General features: G+C 54.2%; 2 protein-coding genes across 3 annotated transcripts in view; both read right to left on the bottom strand.

Moving 5' to 3' along the window:
- Window positions 1–134: 134 nt before the first annotated feature.
- On the bottom strand, window positions 135–7,795 carry XKR8 (XK related 8). Of its 2 annotated transcripts, none has more exons than XM_014853609.3 (3): window positions 6,784–7,795; window positions 4,433–4,629; window positions 135–1,720 (listed from the first exon to the last, which is right to left on the bottom strand). In XM_014853609.3, the coding sequence occupies exons 1-3, from the start codon at window positions 7,074–7,076 to the stop codon at window positions 1,023–1,025; spliced, it is 1,188 nt and encodes a 395-aa protein (XP_014709095.1). In that variant the 5' UTR covers window positions 7,077–7,795; the 3' UTR covers window positions 135–1,022. The 2 variants fall into 2 exon arrangements, with proteins under 2 accessions (XP_014709095.1, XP_044626107.1); XM_044770172.2 differs by lacking the exon at window positions 6,784–7,795 and adding an exon at window positions 5,659–6,036.
- Window positions 7,756–19,344, bottom strand: part of SMPDL3B (sphingomyelin phosphodiesterase acid like 3B) — a 24,750-nt gene continuing 13,161 nt past the window's right edge. The window contains exons 3-8 of the mRNA XM_044770171.2: window positions 17,080–17,177; window positions 13,596–13,739; window positions 12,388–12,560; window positions 11,051–11,231; window positions 10,835–10,968; window positions 7,756–8,343 (exon numbers count right to left, since the gene is read on the bottom strand). Coding sequence (XP_044626106.1) covers window positions 7,978–8,343; window positions 10,835–10,968; window positions 11,051–11,231; window positions 12,388–12,560; window positions 13,596–13,739; window positions 17,080–17,177 — 1,096 coding nt within the window. The 3' untranslated portion in view covers window positions 7,756–7,977. The remainder of the gene's footprint in view (window positions 8,344–10,834; window positions 10,969–11,050; window positions 11,232–12,387; window positions 12,561–13,595; window positions 13,740–17,079; window positions 17,178–19,344) is intronic.

A 19,344-nucleotide genomic window follows, 5' to 3' on the forward strand; every position in this document is an offset into this window, starting at 1 on the left:
CTGCCTAAGCCAGCCCACTTCTTCTCTGGTCCCAGGACCTTTACCACTTTGAGGGGTGGACTTCGTGTCCCTGACCCCCTCTTTCCAGGCAGCTTTGAACTCTGCAGTAGATTTAGTTTAATGACACAACCAGGTTGGAGGATTTCATGAGGGTTTAATAACTTAATAATACTGTTCAACAAAACACAAACGTGTCTCTCACTTGCAGAGACACATGTGCACATGCCTTCTCTTCCTCTCACGTAGACTCTGAGGTAGAAAGTACGCTGCCTAAAGTATAAAAAATACTCCGCAGGCTGAGCCATGGCCCAGACCATAGGTTCACAAGGCACTTGGTCAAAAGGTGGCCCCTTGAGAGCAGGGGCAGAGGCTGGACCAGCTGCACTCAGGCCTTGGAGGGGCTGACAGGGGTCAGCCAGTTGGGCATCCCTGGCTTCCAGCATGAGCCTGCTCAGGAGCTGCTGGAGAGGGTAAGGGATGAAGCTGGGGTGGCTGCTGATCTTGTTCCAAGTTCCAAGGACAGAATGATGTTCCTGGCACCTAAAATGCTCTCAGTAAACATTTGCTGAATGAACTGAATGACTGGGGTGGGGCAGAGGAGGAAGAATTCTAGGGAACACATCCTGGAGGTCCTGGGGCCTTCTAGCCCAGGATAGAGGGACCAAGGGGTGGGACAGGACCTCCACCAATTATTTTAGAGGTGGCCAGGGAGGTGAAAATACCAACCCTGGGATGCTTTGGCACACCAGCTGTACTGGTTGGGAGGGAAGAGAAAAGGGGGTCTCTTCTTTCCTCCCAAAGTGTCTACATAATTGGGGCCCTTGACGCTCCAGGGCCCAGCCCTTCTCATCCTTGAAGAGAGGCCTCTGTCTTACTCAACGCAGGTCTCCTGTGCTTCCAGATCAGGCACCAAGTGCTTGTTGAGAGAATCAAGGCCCATAGCAGCATAATTAGCTTATCTTCGGCATTCTACCAAGTGATTCCATATGTCCTTCTGTCCCCTGGCTGGGTCTGACCATGCCTCAAAGGACTCCATTCACCTCTCCCTTCCATGGCTCATCCCTAGTCTTAGGAAAAAAGTTCTGAGCCAACCGGGCCATGCGCCTGTTCTGAGGCCGCTGATGCCCCTCACTGCGGAGGCCCTGGGTCCCGTCCACTCCATCAGGTTCCCAGCGGCAGCTAGGGTGCAGCCAGTGGTAGTAGACAAGCCGCAGAACCAGACCCAAAAGGAAGCAGGTGCCGCCCACAGGCAGCAGCATCTGCAGTGGGACCCCACTGGGCAGCCAGGTGCTATGAGTCACCCAGGTGACCACCATGAGGATGCTGTCACTCAGGAGGAACATCAGGTGGATGGTGGCTCGGCCTCGGGTGTGGCCCTCAGCTACATTGAACCAAGAGAAATAAAGGATGGTGGCTACTGTCGCCCGGTACAGCCACTCGGAGCAAGGATCTGGCATAAAGTCCGTGCCCTGAAGCCAGACCCAGAACAGCAGCACCAGCCACAGGCCCAAGAAGTGCAGGGCCACATAGCGGGGGAAGAGGGCCGAGAACAGGGCCACAACTAGGACTCGGGGCCACAGCAGCAGCAGGTTCCACAGGAAGCAGATCACCGAGGAGCCCAGCCGCAGGAGGGCCTTGGAGGGGAGGCAGGTGCGCAGGGCCCGGTGGTAGTCAAGCAATGCCCACGAGATACCCAGGAAGGACGTGCAGATGCTGACCCCTGCGAAGAGCAAGAGGAAACAGGTGAGCCCCGCGGGCAGCCTGCCTGGCGCTCCCCAGGAATCACAGGCCTCATGGGGTCCCTCGTCACCACCCTGAGGTGGGTATTAGAAGCCCCAATTTGTTGAAGGAAAAACTACACCTGGAGAATGTTAAGTAAGTTCATACAACCAAAAACAGAGCCGGGATTCAAATACGAAGTCTGCTCTAAGTACACCACTAAGCTGTACTTTTCAGGTGCGACCACGGTGATATTTTTCAAGGATGAGAGGGTGTGTGACTTTTATACCCTCATCTGCACGCCTCACCCAGCATCCAGCACCCCTGGGCCTTGGCAACACCCTGAGCATCTTCTAGTGCCCTGTAATCCTTCCTCTCCTAGAAGAGCCCATGCCTTTCTTAGGTCTGAAAATGGCAGTCCCAGTTCCTCTTTCTTAGTCTCAGAAAAGGAAGCAGGAAATCCCAGGGGGTGGCAACAGGCCACCGGCTGAAGCTGCCCTTAGGGCCAGGAGGGATGTCCCTGCTGTACAAATGGAACGTCCCCCACTGCCCTCCCCTCCACACTCAGACTGGACCCTGGTCTTGATTTTCCAAGGCTTGAAGTTAACGGTGGGGATCCTGTCCCACCTTCTGGTTGCCCGCCCTGGACCAGGCACCAGGGCCTCCAGGGAAGGATGGAAGCAGGACTGAAATGTCTCTAGAACGCTTCCTCCCTGCCCACTTCCCACCGCATCCACTCAACAGATGTTTACTAGGAACCTGTTACAGGCCAAGAACCCACTCCCAGCCTGGAATCGGATCTGTGGCCATCGTCCTTTCTGACCACCCCACACTCTAGGTCTCGGCAGGGCTGATGTTCTCCCAGTTTGCCCAGCATGCTGCATTCTCTGACCTGGACAAGTTTGCCCATGACATGTAGGCCAAGAGCACATGCCCCACTTCCCCTGTCCTCCTCCTCCTTACCCTGCAAGTTCCAGCTTGAATGGCCCCTAGAGTCACCCATCCTGACCCCACTGCACCCACTCCACTATCAGGTGTCCTGTAACACCCCATCCACTTCTGTCTGGAGTCTTACCACACAGTAAATTATCTATTTACTTCCTCATCTCTGAGCTCTTTCAGGGTAGGAAACAGATTCTGTTCCCCTGGGATCCCCGGGCAGCCCAGGACCTGGCACATAATAGCAGCTGGATAAATGTTTGCTAAATAAAAAGTTGAGAAAATTTGTCTCTTCCCTCCCCGCTGCCACAGTGTAGACTCTCCATGTGGCCTTGGTCCTGGACAGCCACTGCCTTCAAACAGACAAAAATATGTGCCCACTGAGTGCTGTGCATCCCAGGGCAAATCACTTCACCTTTCTGTACCTCGTTCCTCTTGTGTAAAATGGAGATAAACATAGCACCAACCTATAGGGCTGCTGTGGATGTGAGCAATGATGACAACAAAGCACTGTGCACAGTGCCCAGCTAACAGCAGGCACTCAATCATGACAGCTGCTACTACCACTGGGTTTTTTTTTTTCAATTAATATTACAGATTTGATTTTGGGCTGGCCTGGTGGTTGCAGCAGTTAAGTGCACATGTTCTGCTTTTTGGTGGTCTGGGGTTCGCCAGTTCGGATCCTGGGTGCGGACACGGCACCACTTGGCAAAAGCCATGCTGTGGTAGGCATCCCATGTATAAAGTACAGGAAGACGGGCATGGATGTTGGCTCAGGGCCAGTCTTCCTCAGCAAAAAGAAGAGGATTGGCAGTAGTTAGCTCAGGGCTAATCTTCCTCAAAAAACATATATATATATTACAGATTTGGATTAGCAAGCTGAAAGGAAGATCGAGTCCAACCTGCATCTCATACAGGCAAGGAAACTGAGGCCAGGGAGGGGAAGACTCTCTGGGTCGCACAGTGAGTGACGGCAGAGTGGGGATTGGTTCCTTGAGAGGCTGTGCCGTTTACAGCAGGGGGGCCTCAAGGCGTGCAGAGGTGTGAAGGAGAAGGGGAAGCCCTGGCCCCTGGATCAGACGTGAGTTGGAGTCCTAGCTTGGCGGCCACCTGGGTCTGTGACCTTGGGTGTGTCTTCCCATTTACAAGAGAAAACCCTCCCCACGCTCCTCACTGTACAAACTCCCCATGGTTCATGAGGCCACCTGCCCCTCCCTTTTCAGATCACTCAACACACTTTACTTAACTACCTGCTCTACCGTCGATCATCCCAGCAGGGCAGGGCTGTGTCCCCGTTCACGGCAGTGTCCCTGGCACAGGGACAGGCACAAAGGTGCTCAATAAAACTTGAGTGTATGAAGGTGCTCAATAAATCGTTTAGTGACTAACAAACTGCCTATTTTGTGTCAGGCCCCCTTCATACTTTATCTCTATTATCCTCAAAATACTAAAAATTACAATTAAGATGCGTTATGCGCCAGGCACTAGGCTTCATATGTGTCACCACACTTAGCTCTGTCATCAGCCCTAGGAGGTAGGATCATTCATTATGTCCATTTTACAGATGAGAACAAACTGATACTCAGAGACGTCGAGTCATTTGTCCAAACTCATATGGCTAGAGAGTGACTTTGGATTTGAACCCAGACCTGCCTGACTAAAGGATGGTCTCCTTTTTGCTAAACAGCCCTTATAAGAGTAAAGACACTTCTGACATTTGTGGGAAAACTTCCCAAGCCATAAAAGGGGGGCCGGCCACTGGCCCGTCACTCACATTGGTAGTACTCAGCCTGGCCGCTCTGCAGCATGATGGCCAGCACCAGCACGAGCTGCGGCGTCGTCTCCAAGAAGGTCTCAAAGAGTCGCAGCATGCTGATGTCCAGGGAGAGGAAGTCGGCGTAGGCCAAGTCAAACTCGGAGGGCACCTCCTGCCGCCACACAAACAGCCCCTGCCGCAGCCCCTGCGCGCACCTAGGCACATACGGATGCCCCAAGGGGCCAGGTTAGTGTCCTGTGGCGTTCCTCTCTCCCCTAACCTATCAGGTGGATGCAGACAGGCTCCAATCCTAGCTCCGTCACCAACATGCTGTGGGGCCTTGGGCAAGCGACTTAACCTCACTGAACTTGTTTCTTCATCCGTAAAATGGGGAAAAATACAACCACTGCTGCTCCTCATGGCCAGGCAATGTCCCAAGCTCATCACAAACCTTGTCCCATGTACTCCCTACAACATCCTGATTTTACAGATGGGGAAACAGGACCAAAGAGCTACCAAGCAGTGGAATCAGGATTTGCATCCAAAGCTGTTTGAATTTGAAAAGCATACTGTGAAATTGCCTAAGGTGATAATTCTCAAATTTTAGCATGCATCAGAATTTCTTGGGATCCCCTGGGGAAGGGGAGCCACTGAGAGCTTCTGAGCACAGGCGAGATGGATCAGACTGTGCTGTAGAAAGAGCACCCCAGCCGTGGGAAGGAGAACGGGTCGGAGGGGCTGGAGTGGAAGCAGCTATCCAGTTAAGAGGGGGCTGTAACAGTCCAGGGAGAAAGGACGAGAGCCCAGCCAGAGTAGTGGAGACAGAGAGCAGGGCGGAGTTAAGAGAGTCCAGAGGTTGGATAGACAGGCCTGGGCGACCCACTGGCATGAGGGAGGAGTGGAGGATGTTCCAAAGTCTCCAGGGCCCAGAACCATCTCAGTTGGCCATTGGAAGGGGAGCCATTCCCTCACTGCAAACTCATTCATCAGATGTTTACTGACACCTCCCCTGAATAGACTTGAAAACGCACTAAGGGAGCAGGCGGGCAGGCCTGGGTCAGGGCTCTCTCAGCAGAAGCCGCTGCCTCTGGTCCCCCAGTACCTGGCAGGGGCCCCTGCCTCATAGTCACAGGCAGGAACAGAGACTCCGTTTTCTAAACCAAAGCTCAGTACAGTCTGTCTGCCTCATGCTCAGCAGAAACAGGGAAGGGAGGATGCGCGGTGTAGTTAAAGGCCTCTCCTACCAGGACTGTAATAACTGTGCCACTTCCTGCCCCACCGGGGTTTTATTGATGCCCGTATGGTTCTCAGGCAAAACTGCCACATTCAAAGCTCCTCTGGCCCATTCCTGGAAACTCGATGCAGCTTTGTGAAGGCAAGATCTGGAAAGAATCTGTAAAAATGGAGCCAAGAGTGGATCCTGGCTCCAGCCACCCCATCCCAACCCAGACCACATGATGTCCTGACTCCAAGGCATGACTCTAACCCCTTGCTTTCAGTTTCCCCAACTCTACAGGGCCTGCCAGCTCTGAAAAGGCTGGCTCCAGGGACAAGGATGAGTCAGACCCCATCTCTGCCCTCCTACTCAGCCTGGGGGTGAGGAGGTGGGAGTGGGGAGCAGATGTTCAAGGAGAAGACAGCTGGGGAAGAAAGGGTGAGGGGCGCCCAGGGTGAGGGAACAGGGGCCGCTCTGGGGGTCAGGGCTGCTGAAGTTCCCAGGGTGACCCAGGGAATCACGAAGCTGGCTGACATTTGTTGAGTGCTCTTCCGGGCGTCTCAGTTCTCATTTCATTCAGTCCTCACCAGAGGGGGGTGCTACAACCATCTCCACTGGAACGAGCAAATTGAGACGAGGAGGGGTCAAGTGACTTGCCCAAGGCATTGCCCACAGCTAAAAGGACCAGCCTCGGCCATTACAACAGAGTCCACCCTGTGCCAAGCGCTGGCGGAGGCGCTTTCCCACGTTTTCCCTCACTCTCACAACAGGCCTGGCGGCCAGACCTGACTCTAGATTACCACCTCTTCTTAACATAGGAGGAAACCGAGGGTCAGAGAAAGGCAGGAATGAAGAAACTGGTGGGAAAGCCAGAACTGGATCCTGAGGTCGGACTCCAAACCATGCGCCTCCCTTTTTTCTCTGGGCCTCAGTTTCTTCCCCTGTGCCAGGAAGGGCAGGGCTAGATGAGCACCGAAGGCTGTCAGCCGCGGCTCTCTTTCTTTAAGAGGCGGGGAGCTCACCTGTAGGCAGAGGCGCCCGAGGGGCTTAGTTTCGCCTGTTGGGTCCTGGTCCTTCCCTCCCCACCCACTTCCCCGCAGCAGGAAGTGCCGCTGGGCTCCGTGCCCCCTCCTCCCGAGGGCGGGGCGCTCACCGGTACAGGTAGCCGAGCTGCAGGAGATGCAGCAGCGCCAGGCAGCGGCCCGGGGGCTGCGGCGCGTGCAGGCCGTCGGGGTCGGCGCGCAGCCAGACCCAGCTGAAGAGCTGCAGCGCGACCGAGGCGAGGCCCAGCAGCGCCAGCACCAGCGCGGCCCACAGGTAGCGGCCGCTGAGCACATACTGGCCCGCGGCCCAGAGGTCGGCGCCCAGGTCGATCAGGAAGGCGGCGGTGCCCAACACGCCCAGGACCAGGTCCCAAAGGAGCGCGGCGCGGGGCGACCAGGGCATGACCCGCCAGCCTCGCCCCCTGCTTCTCTTCTTCTGCTTGGACCCGCCCTCCGGGCCCGGGGTCGCAGCTGCAGGCAGGAGGCGGGCACAGCCCTCGGGGCCACCTCGGGCCCGGGCCTGCTGGGCGGGACTTCCCCGCCCCGCCCTGTCCGGGGAGGAGCGAGGCCCTGGGACCCCGCCGCGGGGCCGCCCGCTGTCCCCTACCCCGCCCTCCGCGCTGCCTAGGACCGACCCGGGCCCTGGCTATGCAGCCTGCCCTGGGATGCCCCCACGCGGCACCCCTGAACACCGAGGACCGCTGGGCCCCAAGACGCACCGTCCGAGGCGCGCTGCCCTTGGCCTAGCAGGCTTCTAATTGCCGCGTATTGCCGTTGAGGCTCCTGGAGGCCCAAGACGGCAAAAACGGCCCCAAAATGAGCGCCCGGCCTTGAACTGCGATCCCTCCACATCTGCACTGTTGCAAAACAAAACAACAAAACGGAAAGGCCTGTCTCAAACTAAGTGCACCTGGAGTTCGGGCCCTGTGCACAGTACCAAGGGCACAGGACCAAGAAGGCGCATCTTCCTGGTGGTTCGTTTCACTTTGATTATCTGCACCGGGGGGAGGGGAGGACGTTCGGTAGCTGCAAGGGAGTTGCTTTAAACGTTATGTACATATTAAAAGGAATAATACGCAGAATAAGATGCACGATAAGCATTCTTTTTTGGATAAAACATGAAACTTGAAAGAAACGTGCTTCTGGTGGGCTCTTTGGGGCTTCATTTCCTGATCTGGCTGTCCCACCCCAGTTCACTGTACGGATGCGGGGAAAATGGTGGAAAAGTCCTGCTCTCGGGGTGACGCTGCCCCCATTTACCACCGGAAGGGCGAGCCTGGCGAGCCAGCCGGCGGCACCTAAGGTCACGGTGCCAGCAGCGTGCGCAGGCCCAGCAGCGCCGTGAACAGGAGCGCGAGCCGGGGCGCGGGCGCGGCGCCGGGGGCGCGCAGGCAGGCGGAGTAGGCGTCGAAGGCCACCTCGCGCAGCGCGCACACGTGCTCGGTGCGGCAGGCCTCGCCGCAGGCCTGCAAGTCGTAACTGACCGAGTTGTAGGCGTAGTAGCGCTGCAGCGCGCCCTGGTCGTTGGCGATGCGGTCCAGGGCCGCGTGCATGGAACGGGCGCTCGCGTTGGGCACCCCGTAGGCCTCCGTCACCCGGTATTCGAGCTCCCAGCTTGGCGCCCCCTGCGCGTTCGCCTGGCTCAGGTTCACGAAGTAGGTCACCATGTCCTAGAGAGGGGGCGCGAGGCGGGCAGGCCGTGGGCAGCTGTCCGGTTCCACCCCGATCCTGCACCTTGCCTTTGCCCCCAGATTCTTTATAGCTGTAATAATGACCACTGTTGGTTACCGAGCATTTACCGCTTACCAGGTGTGCTTGGCCCACATCCTCTGATTGAATCTGATGAGGTAACTGCATTTATTGCCCCCATTTCACAGATGAGAAACAGGCCTAAAGGGGTTAATGCATTTGGCCAGGGCCCTACAGGTGTTCAGTGGCAGAGGCGGGATTGGAACCTTGGTTGTTTACCCCATGGCCTGTGCATTTCCTGTCCCAGCAAGCACAAAAGATGCTCAGTAAATATTTACAGAATAAATGGATAAAAAGCAACTTAAAAGAAGTAGGATGGGGTGCCTGGCTGAGAGAGATTATAGAATTGTGGTGGATGGGGGCTTGGGATATGCCCAAGACCTCTAGGATCCAGGTGCATCTTAAGGACTAGAATCTGGAAGGGTATATCTGTCCAACACTTTCCACTTGAAATATGGATCTGCTTCAGGTCCCTAGAGGTGGGGTGAGAGGAGCTGCCATGTGTAGATGACGACTTCCTGCGAGGCACATTACATTACTTGGGTTAGTCCTCCCCACCCCTACAGGTACTGTCACCCGCATTTTATAGATGAAGCAACAGAGGCCCATAAAGGTCAAAAAGCTCATGCATCGTGGAGCCAGGATTCAAACCCAGGTCTGACTGACTCCCTCCCTGAGAAGGATGTAGGCATATGGGGGGAGGGGAGGGGCAGGGAGAGTCCCAGCCTATGACTCCTCTTGCTAAGGCCTTCTGGGTGCCCATGTGGACAGCAGGCCACACTCTGAAAGTCCTCAGACCTCGTCTCCATCTACATTTCCTCTGGATCAAGGACCTAGGTTATCCCCTGCAGCCCCTGATTTTAAATGTCCTTTCTCAGCAACCAGATTAAGTCTCTGTACCCACCTCTTCGTGGACCTCCAGCTTGAACGCCCGGCTGCCTCATCCCTCGGCCCTTTTACTTGGATGCTGTTTAGACACCCCAAAGTGAACAGGGCCAAAACCAGACTTCTGATCTTCCCTCCAAAACCTGCTCCTCCACTGTGATCCCATTTCAGTAAACGGCAGCCTCGTCCTTCCAGGCGCTCAGGCTGGAGCCTGGGAGGCCTCCTCGACGCCTCTCTTGCTCCCACTCCCCTCATCCAATCCTCCGGCACATCCTGTCCGCTCTGCCCTCAAAACACATCCAGGACCTGGCACTTCTCACCACCCCACTGCCGCCGCCCGCCCCTCCCAGTGGCTGCCGTGGCCACCTCCTGACTGATCCCCTGCTCTGCCCTTGCCCCCAACAGCCTGTTCTCTGCACAGCAGACATGGTGACTTTGTAAAATTGTATGTCAGAATATTTAATTCCTCTGCCCCAAACTCTCCAAAGTCAGAGTCCTAATGATGGCCTACATGATCTGACCTCGTCCCTCCCACTCCCGCCCTGTCCTCCTGCAGCCACACTGGCCTCCTTGTTCTTCCCGAACACACCAAGCATGTCCCCACCCCGGGGTCTTTGACTGGCTCTCCTCCACCTCCCCCAGATCCTCACATGGCTTGCTCCTGGAATTTACTCAGAATTCAAGTGTCACCCTGTCAGGGACACTTCTCTGCCCCACCTGCCTAACAGCATACACACACACACCCTGTAACCATTACCACCTGTCTCCTCACTGTTTTCTTTTCTCCTTAGCACTTCTCTCTGTGTCATACTTTACTTACTGGTTTATTGTCTGTCTCCGGCAAGGTCAGCTACAGGCGAGCTGTGACTGTTTTTGTTCATTTATGTATCACCTGAGCTCAGCACAGGGTCTGGCATGTGGCAGATGCTTGGTACATTTTGTTGAATAAATTAAGGAATAATATTTCTTTGTCACTTGAACAATCACAAGCACATCCTGGTTGGTGAGGGATTGCTCGATGCGTCAAGGGCCTGCTTTGGCTGGGGCCTAGTCAGTGCAGGGAAGCGGGGGGCAGTGGGCCTGAGGTCACACTGTGGGAGGCCTTGACTACGAGGCCAAGGAGATCCAACTTGTCTTGGGGGCACTGGGGAGCCATTGAAGGTTTTTGGGCAGGAGAGAGAGAAGAATCTTTAGAAGGATTAACCCCTTCTGTAGCCTGTAGCAGATGAGCTACAGCAGGGCAGGGCTAGAGGCAGGGACACTAGGTAGGAGGCTGTGACCCAGGGCAAAGGGAGATTTGGGGAAGAAGAATTGACCTGACTTGGTGGCAGGATTGGGGAGGTAGCTCCAGGGTTCTGAACCTGAGCTCTGGAAGGGTGGAAGTAACCTGACCTTGCTGAGGCTCAGGGGTTGGCAGAGGGTGGATTAGCTGGGGAAGAGTTAAGGAAGGCAGTGAGGCAATCACGCCCCCCCCCCCACCCCCCCGCCCCCGCCTCCTCTGGCCCCAGTGGACCCAGGGCTCCTGACCTGCAGGCTCAGGGTGGCTTGGTCGTATTCAAACACCCGGATGCCTGGATTGTTGGCCCCGTTGACCACTCCAGGTAATGTGGTTTTCCATGGGGTGACCCCAGGTGTAAGGAACATGACGCTGATGGGGGCACCTTTCAGGAGAGAGATAGTGGGACTGAGAGAGGCTGGTGGGGGGGGGGGGGTGGGCTGGCAGTTGCCCTTCAGGCTGAGTACCTGCATCATCATAGAACATTCGAAAGCTGTCAGTGTGATGGTGCCCGAAGAACTGCCCTGCGATCACCCGATGGTGCTTCTGGACCACCTTCAGGTACTCCTCGTTGAAGCCCTCCCGGAACCACGCTTTGTTCCGTGTCTTCTCAAAGAACCCCGGGGGCACGTGACCAATAATGTACACCTACGGGAAGGGGTGCGCAGGAGGGGCTCAGGGAGGCCCTCCTCAACCCTCTCTTCCCCTCTCAAAACCTGCCTTTCTCCCCAAAGGCAAGCAGACAGACTCAAACGCAAGCAGACAGACTCAAACGCACCTCCTCCTCTGAAGTCCTTGCCCTCCCTCTCCCAGGCAGATTCGGGCACTCTGTACACAGCAATGAATATACCACATGCTGCCCCGCCTCTGTGCCTTTGCACCTGCTATGCCTGCCACCTGGAGCACCTTTCTCATTTTCACCTCTGTAAATCCTACCAGCAGTTCAACACTCGCTCAAAGGGCACCTCCTCGGGGAACCTTCCTGGTCCTTCAGAGGTAAGTCTTCGCCCCTTGGAGAGCTCAGGCCCTGGAACTAAACCTTCCTTGCCTGGTTGTGCAGCACATGCTATGTGGTAATGTGGGTTCACCTCCTACATTCCTTGAGCCACTCAGCTAACAATACCTGGGCCCTTGGCCACCATTGCGAGAGGTAGAATGGGGGGTGGGAGGGAGGGCGTGAGCTTCGGAGTCAAACTGCCTCTGGGACACCAGCGGTGTGTCACCTCTCCGAGCTTCTGTTTTCGCTTCGGGAATAGCGCCTAACTGGTGGAGTTTTGCATAAATGAGATAATCCATATAAAGCACTTAGCAACGTGCCTGATGCATAGTGAGTGCTCAGAAGCACCAGCCATGAGCTTCTGCTGGGATGTGCTGGTCAGTGCAGGACTCAGGCAGATGAGACACAGGGCCAGTCCTCGGGGAGCTGGCAGCCCAGCAGACTAGACGGACACCCCTCAAGGGCAGGGCATCCTTTTATGTGGGCTGCAGCTGTGGCAGGTGGGGGCAGTGGCAAGAGCACTGGACTTGGAGTCTGGAGACTGAGAGTCTAATCTCAGCTCCACCACTTATTGTGTGACTTGGGTCGGTCACCACCCCTCGGGAGCCTCAAATCTGCAGTGGGCTCCGGGGGCCCAGCCTCACAGGCTGTTGTCAGGATGGAACAAGCCCCCCTCCTGGGCTAGTTTGATGAAGGACCCTCTGTGATGTGGGCATCTCGGGGTAGGTGGGCAAGTTTGTGCGGAGGAGGCAGACCTGTTCAGGAAGTGACCCCAGAGAGGCAAGAGGAGGCGGTAGCAGCCCTCACCATGTCCCCAGCTCGGGATGCGTTGGTCAGCACGTCTTCCAGCCACTGGAACTGCTGGCCGGGGTCAGCCATGCCGGCTGTCTGCTCATTGTTGCTATAGTACAGATTGGTGTTGAGGACCACAATTCGCCCAGCCCCGCTCGGCCCCGGCAACTTCTCAGAATAGAAGGCACCTAGGACATCACAGCCAGGGAGAATCTGGAGGGGTCCTCGGCCTCTGACCAGACACACCTCTGCCCCCTTCACTTCGCTCTCCCGCCTTCCCTTCCCTCACGTCCTCCCTTCCCATTTTTCCCGTAGGAGGGGCATCGTGGGTAAGACCAAAGGCTCTGGAGCCAGGTAGCCTGAGTTCAAGCCCTGGCTCTATCACTTATTTGCTGTGCAACTTGGGAAAGTTACATAACCTCTCTATGCCTCAGTTTCCTTCCCTGTATAATAGGAATAACGATGAAGTGTGTTTGCTCCTCCAGATCCACTGTCAACCCTTCTCCACTCAGCTCTCTGCCCCAGGAACTGACCTACGTGAACTAAGTCAAAGGGCTTCTGTGCCCCGGGCTTCTGGTTGGGTTTGGCCAATGGGGAGCCCCCAGAGCAGGGAACTGAGAGAAAGGGAAGAGAGTAGGTCAGGGTCACCTTGGGCTGGCTGTGTCTCTGGATCAGTGGTCCTCAACCAGATGATTTTGTGCCCCAGGGAACATTTGGCAATGTCCAGAGCATTTCTGGTTATGGCACCTGGGGTGCTACTGGCATCTAGTGGGTGGAGGCCAGGGATGCTGCTAAACATCCTACAGTGCACAGGACGGCCACACAGCAAAGAATTATCCAGGCCAAATGTCAGCAGTGGCAAGGTTGAGAAACCCTACTTGAACTGACAGTCACTGCCTCTTCTTAGGGCTGCTGCGAGGAGTCTAGTAACCTGCAGAGAATAGCGCCTGGCACACAGTAAATGCTCAATAAATATCCCCTCTTGATCCTCGCTAGTGCCGTGGGGTTAAGAGCATGGGCCCTGGAGTCACCCTGGTTCCTGCCCGCAAGTCTGCCTCTTCTAAGCTGGTGACCTTGGCCAGTGACTTGATATCTTCAAACCTCAGTCTCCTTATCTGTAAAATGGGGATAAAATCAGTACCTACTTCATGGGAATGTTGTGAAGACAAAATTAGGCCTTGGCATACAGTAAGTGCTGCTTATAGTAGCAGACGGCATTGTACCTTCTCTGAAGAGAGCGATGGACTCGTTACTGAGCCAGGGTCTCCACATTTCTGCTACCTGATTGTAGATGTTGTTGCTCCCTGGCGGCAACTGGCTTTTGGGGTGAAAGTCATGATTTCCCAAAGCAGCATAGACTTTAGTGTCTGGGGAGAAAAGGAGAGATATAAAAATATGTATGTGAAAGTGCTTGAAATTAGTCTTTTTCAGTCAGCCACTGGCCATCAGAGCTAATGGGGAAGAGTGATGAGGAAAAAAATCCACCGATAAGAAAAACAGAGATAAGCAGAAAACCGCATTTAATAGAATGTGGCTAAACTTTGCTCAGACCTGAGAAGGAAGAGCAGTGAGTTCTCCAATCCGTTCCCTAACCGCATCCCAGCAGAATGTTTCCTGGTGAGAAAGGAAGCATCAGATGGCAAGGAAAGAGCTGGAAGATCTAAATAATCCTCAGATTCATTATCGGCCACTTGGTAATTTAGTGTTCCTTGTCCTCATCATTTCCAAATCCATCTTCCGGTTAGGAAAGGGGTCTAGTTCCCTCTGAGAGGCCTTAGGAGTTTCATGCAGTTGTGAGTCAGTCCATATTTATTGAGCACATACTATGTGCCATTGCATCTACCTGGGAACCAGAAACCCGAGCCCCAGTGCCAGACGCCTCGTGGTGCAGTAGGGTTGATGGGTATTGAGTAATTAGAGGTGAGAGGGCTGTCACAAAAAGGGAAGAGCCGCTTGCTGTGCGATTGTATAACCGGGGTGGAGTGGGGGTCAGGGGAGGCCTTTCCAAGGAAGTGTCCTGTGATCGAGCCCAGGAGGGGGAGGGGAGCCCCTCAGACTCATTTCCTCCTCCTGAGTAACCTCATTCTCGCTCTGATTTTACGTCTGTCTGCGTCTGGCATGTAGTAGTTGCTCAATAAATATTTGACAATAAATAGAAACTCCTTCGAGCTCAGGGCAGGGCGTTGCCCTTATCTGAGCTTGGCTCACCCCAGAGAGTGACCTTGAACCAATCAAGGAGGCTGGAACCTCCAGTTTCCACTTGGGAAAATGTCTGTTAAACCGTTTGCCGGGTATGGCCTACAAGATCTGGAAATGCCGAGATCTCTGCCAGAGGAGGAGGTGAAGGATTCCCGTCAGAAACTGTTTGCAAAGCCAGAAGCCAGCACTGGAAATGCCTGGAAAAACCCCACCTCTCTAATGTGAATACAGGCAGCCATTAAGAATCCATTTAAGAAAAAACACAAATCCTGGACTCCCACAGCAGATGAGAAGGAAGGGAATCGCTCCCATTTTTTGCTGCTTCTACGTGCCAGGCACTGTGCAAAGCTCTTTACAAGCATAAGCTCCATGAGGGCACAACCTGGCATCTTGTTCACAGCGAAGTCCCCTAGAATGGTGTCACACCTATTAGGAGATGTTTGAGAAATATTTGTTGACTGACTAAGTGAGTGACTGGGTTACCTTATTTCATCCTTACAACAACCCTCTGGGCAGGTACCAGCATTTTCCGCAGTTTGCACAGGGAGAAAACAGTCTCGGTGAGATTGCCCAGCTAGAATGTGGCAGAGCCTGAACCGGGGCCTCGTCTGTTTGCCTTGCACACCTGCATTCCCCACTCGGCCGTGCTGGAGAGGCAAGTGCTGGTATTCACAGCGACTCTGATGGGACACAAGTGGCACGTACCAGGAAGAACACATGACATGGGACCCCAGATCTCAAATGTCAGTCCTTTCCTCCTCTCCCACAAGTCGCTTTGGCTTATTTATCTATAAAATGAGGAGCATTCTGCTTGACCATGTTGTTATAATTCCCAAATCAGAAAATGCCTCATTTCATCTCTTCTAATTTCTTCTCATTTTAACATCTCTACAAGTGGGGTGTGTCTTACCACTGAGGCCTTAAGAAAGCACTGTGTCACACTTTAAGTGACAGCATTTTTTTTCTTAGCAATACGTAAAATAATGATGCCTCTTACAGTCGATGGCATCTTGGATATGAGGAAATTCAATAAATGTGTAAGTGTGTTATGAACTATAACATCTTCTAATTTACGCTTGTATGTCAAATCGCAGTAATAAAGCATTTTCTTATCCATTATTTCACTTTTATTGCAGAAGCCCCATGTGGAGCAGAGGACAGAGAGCTCACAGTTGGATCTGAGTTTGAAACCCTCCCTGGGACCTGACTAGCTTTGAGCCATGGGTTCCTTCTCTATACATTGAGAATAAGAATGCCTGGGGGTGGGGAGGGGGCGCGGGGGGCCGGATGTGTCCTGGTTTGACCCTAAGTGGTGACTTCTGCTGGAAGATGAACCAGCCCAAGCACGTCTGAGTTGAGTTGGGTTGGGTTGAGTCACACAGACTGGAAGCATCCAGGCAACTCTGCATAAATTGATTTACGTTGAGGAAAGGGGGTGGCAGAAAGGAGGTTGCCTGGAGGAGAGATTGGGGATGGTGACAACAGGTGGGGTTCTCCTGAAGTGGCAGTGGGAGTGGTGGATACGAGGGTGCTCAAACCCGGATTTGAGTCCCCACCCTTGCCACATGACCTTGACCAGTTTACTTGACCCAAGGCTCACATAGTACCTCTCTCTACAATGATCGTGACAATGAGTGAGCTAAGGCACGTAATATTCTCAGAGAGCCTGACAGCCCTGGACACACAGATCCGTAGAGTTATTGCTGCTGGTGTTATTATTAGTTTTTATTGTCATTATTCCATATCTGGGTCCTGGGGACCCAGGAATAAGACCTGTAGAGGAAGCAGCTGTCCCAGAATCCAAAGAAGGTGGGGGGTGGGGGCTTGTGGGCCGCTTTCCCAGGTCCCCAGCTGGCATCCTGGACCTGATTCAGCCCCCAGAACCCTGTGTCTGGCACAGCCTGCCTTAAGACATTTTCGAGGGCAGTGAGGTGGGGCATGCAGACCCCATTCTCCCTGGCATGTCCTGTGGGGCTGCTGCCATAATCATTCACGGTCCCTGCCTGCTCTCCCAGGCTCTGAAGGCCTTGGAAGCACCCGGAAACAGTACCTCGGCTGGAAATCAGCATCTCCCAGAGGTTCCAGCAGCCGAGATGGCTTGAGGGTGGTGGATGGCAACTCCAGAGCCAGAGCAGGACACAAGGACTGTGTGCGAGCCCACGTGAGACTCACCCAGGGACAGTGCTTGTATATAACTGTAGGCACCTTGAGAAGGGGCCGTGAGGCTGGTGTTAAACAGCCAGGAGTAGAAGGCGGTGAAATGTCAGGCATTTCCATTCATCGAACTCGGTGCGTCTCCACAGGCGGAGGAGCTCGCCTGTTCCTTGCAGGGTTGTTGGAAGGTAAGAAATGATCGCTGTGAAGCGCCTGGCACAGGACCTGGCCAACAGCCACCACTGTCAGTGGATGAAAGTCTTTCCTCTACATCTTCCTGCTGCTGTTGTCCCTTGAGCCCAGCACCGCCTGGGGGTCAGGGCATGCTGTGGAGGACTGATGGCAGAGTCTTACCTGGAAAGACCTCTCTGATGAGCTTGGTCAGGCGTTCCACAATTTCCAGCACGGCTGCCTCTCCCAGCTTCTCATTGGGCACATGAGGGGTATCGTCACTGCAAAACATCACCGAGCCAGTTTGGTGCCAGCAGCTCAGGAAGGGGTACGAGAAAAAGAAGGGATGGCTCTCTTGTAAGAAAATAGGCTGTGGAACGGGGCCTCAGACGTCCACTGAGGAGGAATGGCCAGGCTGGAGTTGGGAGTCACACAGGACAGAGTTCAAACCTGGGCTCTGCCATTGACCTGCTGTGGGTCCCTGGGCTGGTTGTTTAACCTCTCTGAGCCTCCATTAACTCATCTGTAAAATAAAATAATAATGGAACCAACCCATAGAATATTTGTGAGGCTTCAATAAAGGGGAAAAATTATGTATGTAAAATGTAGAAGGGCAGCTGCTAGGTGGTAATTAATATTGTTATTTAGAGAGGGAAGCTCTGGGGTTCCAGTGCCAGCTGCCAGCCCCCAGGGAGCTTGGGTGGAGGAGCCATCTCTGACTTCTGCTCCTTTCCCCAAGGGTTCTAAGGAGTCAGGAGCTGGCTTCAGAGCATAGAGTTCAGTCCTACACTTGGGCAGGTCCAAGACCTGCCCCAGGACCATTCAGTCCCCCCTTAGCTGACCTAAAGCCCTGATCCACCTTAGAAATGGGCAGCAAGGTGGGGGAGCAGAGGAGGAGGCTGAGGGAAGGCGGGGTTTGGGGTTGGCAGGAGCCCCAACAATCTAAAGCCTGAGGACTCAGCTGCTGCCCAGGTAATCCCCAGGGAAGTCAATTAGCTTACTAGCAGCTCGCACTGGCCTGCTTTGTGCCAGGTACTTTCTGTGCATTGTACCCATATCCACCAATTTATTCTTCATAATAATCCTACAGTGTAGGTTCTATTGTTAGTCCCATTTCATAGATAAGGAAACCAAGGCAGAGAAAGGTAAAGAATTCTGTCTAAGTGTATACAGCCAGAAAGTGTGAGCCAGGGTTTGAACCCAGTCAGCCTGGCTCCAGAGTCTATGCTCACACCCATTATGTCCTACTGTGTCTCTGATACCTTCGTGAAGGCAGCAAGAGGAGCCTTTTAGCTCTGTTCCCCCTGAGGACAGGCTGGGAATCCAAAGACAGCAGAACAAAACTCTACTTCTTTTTTTCTAGCTTGGAGATCGAATTCTGTCTGATAGAAAACCCATCCAATTTCAACAGGTTATCCCCTGAGCAGTTGCATCTCTTCCAGAGGAGTCAAATTTCTCAGAAATTGAAGAATTACAAAGGGTCCTAGATGTCAGCTTGTCCAATGCCATACCCTTCTGCAAGGTCCCAGAGATTTCCCAGAAAAATCACGTTTCTGTTAAAGGATCATGGATTTCCCAAAGCGGTCACCGTTCCCAGAGGGAACACATCTTTCAAGGTGTCACACATTTCTCCAAGGGCCCCTCCTCAGAGAATTCAGAGGCTCCCCCAGCAAGAACCCTCTCGCCAGCATGAGTCCAGGTTCACCGCCTAAAGCTCACTCTCTTCCTAGACTGATTCCTGAGCCCAGGGAAGCCAGAGCTGCCCAGGCCCCTCCTGAGACACTGTCACATTTCTTAAGTGTCCAGCCTTTCCCCTCCTCCTGCTGACCACAGGGTCCATCTAAGGGTCATTCCTAGTCACTCCCATGTCACTCTGAGGGACAGCTGGGGGCATCGTGATTGGATGCTGCCTTATAGAAGTGTCCACTGAAGCTGGAAGAGGGAGCAAGAAGTCAGAGCTTCTTCTAGCCTTCCTCACCAGCTCCTGGTTCACCACTTCCTGCAGGAAGTCCCCCCGAGTCCTGCCAGATGGAGTCAGGTGCCCTGTGAAGCTCCCACATCCCCCCACGACCCTCTCTCCTCGCTGGTAAATCACGGTCAGTGGGCTTGTCTGTGTTGCCCACAGGACCGTGAGCTCCTTGAAGGTGGATGCGGGTCTCTATCATCTCAGTTCCCCAGTGTCTACCCCAGGCCGAGCACAAGACAGGCTGACCTACTAAGAGGGGAGGGAAGGAGTGAGTGTATGAAGAGGGAACCTCGAGTGACAAGGACAAGTACTGAGGAAAGTTGAAGGACTTACGGCAGCATCCCTGAATGAGAAGCAGAGATGGAGTCTCTGCGGCTGAGCAGAAATCACCTTCCAGCTATCCCCACACAGAGCAACGCCCCGGGCCAGGGCAGCCCGGGGGAGACGGGGGTCAGCAGCTGACCAGGACACTTGGTCCCACT

Source organism: Equus asinus, chromosome 5 (assembly GCF_041296235.1).
Source record: "Equus asinus isolate D_3611 breed Donkey chromosome 5, EquAss-T2T_v2, whole genome shotgun sequence".
NCBI classification, from domain to species: domain Eukaryota; kingdom Metazoa; phylum Chordata; class Mammalia; order Perissodactyla; family Equidae; genus Equus; species Equus asinus.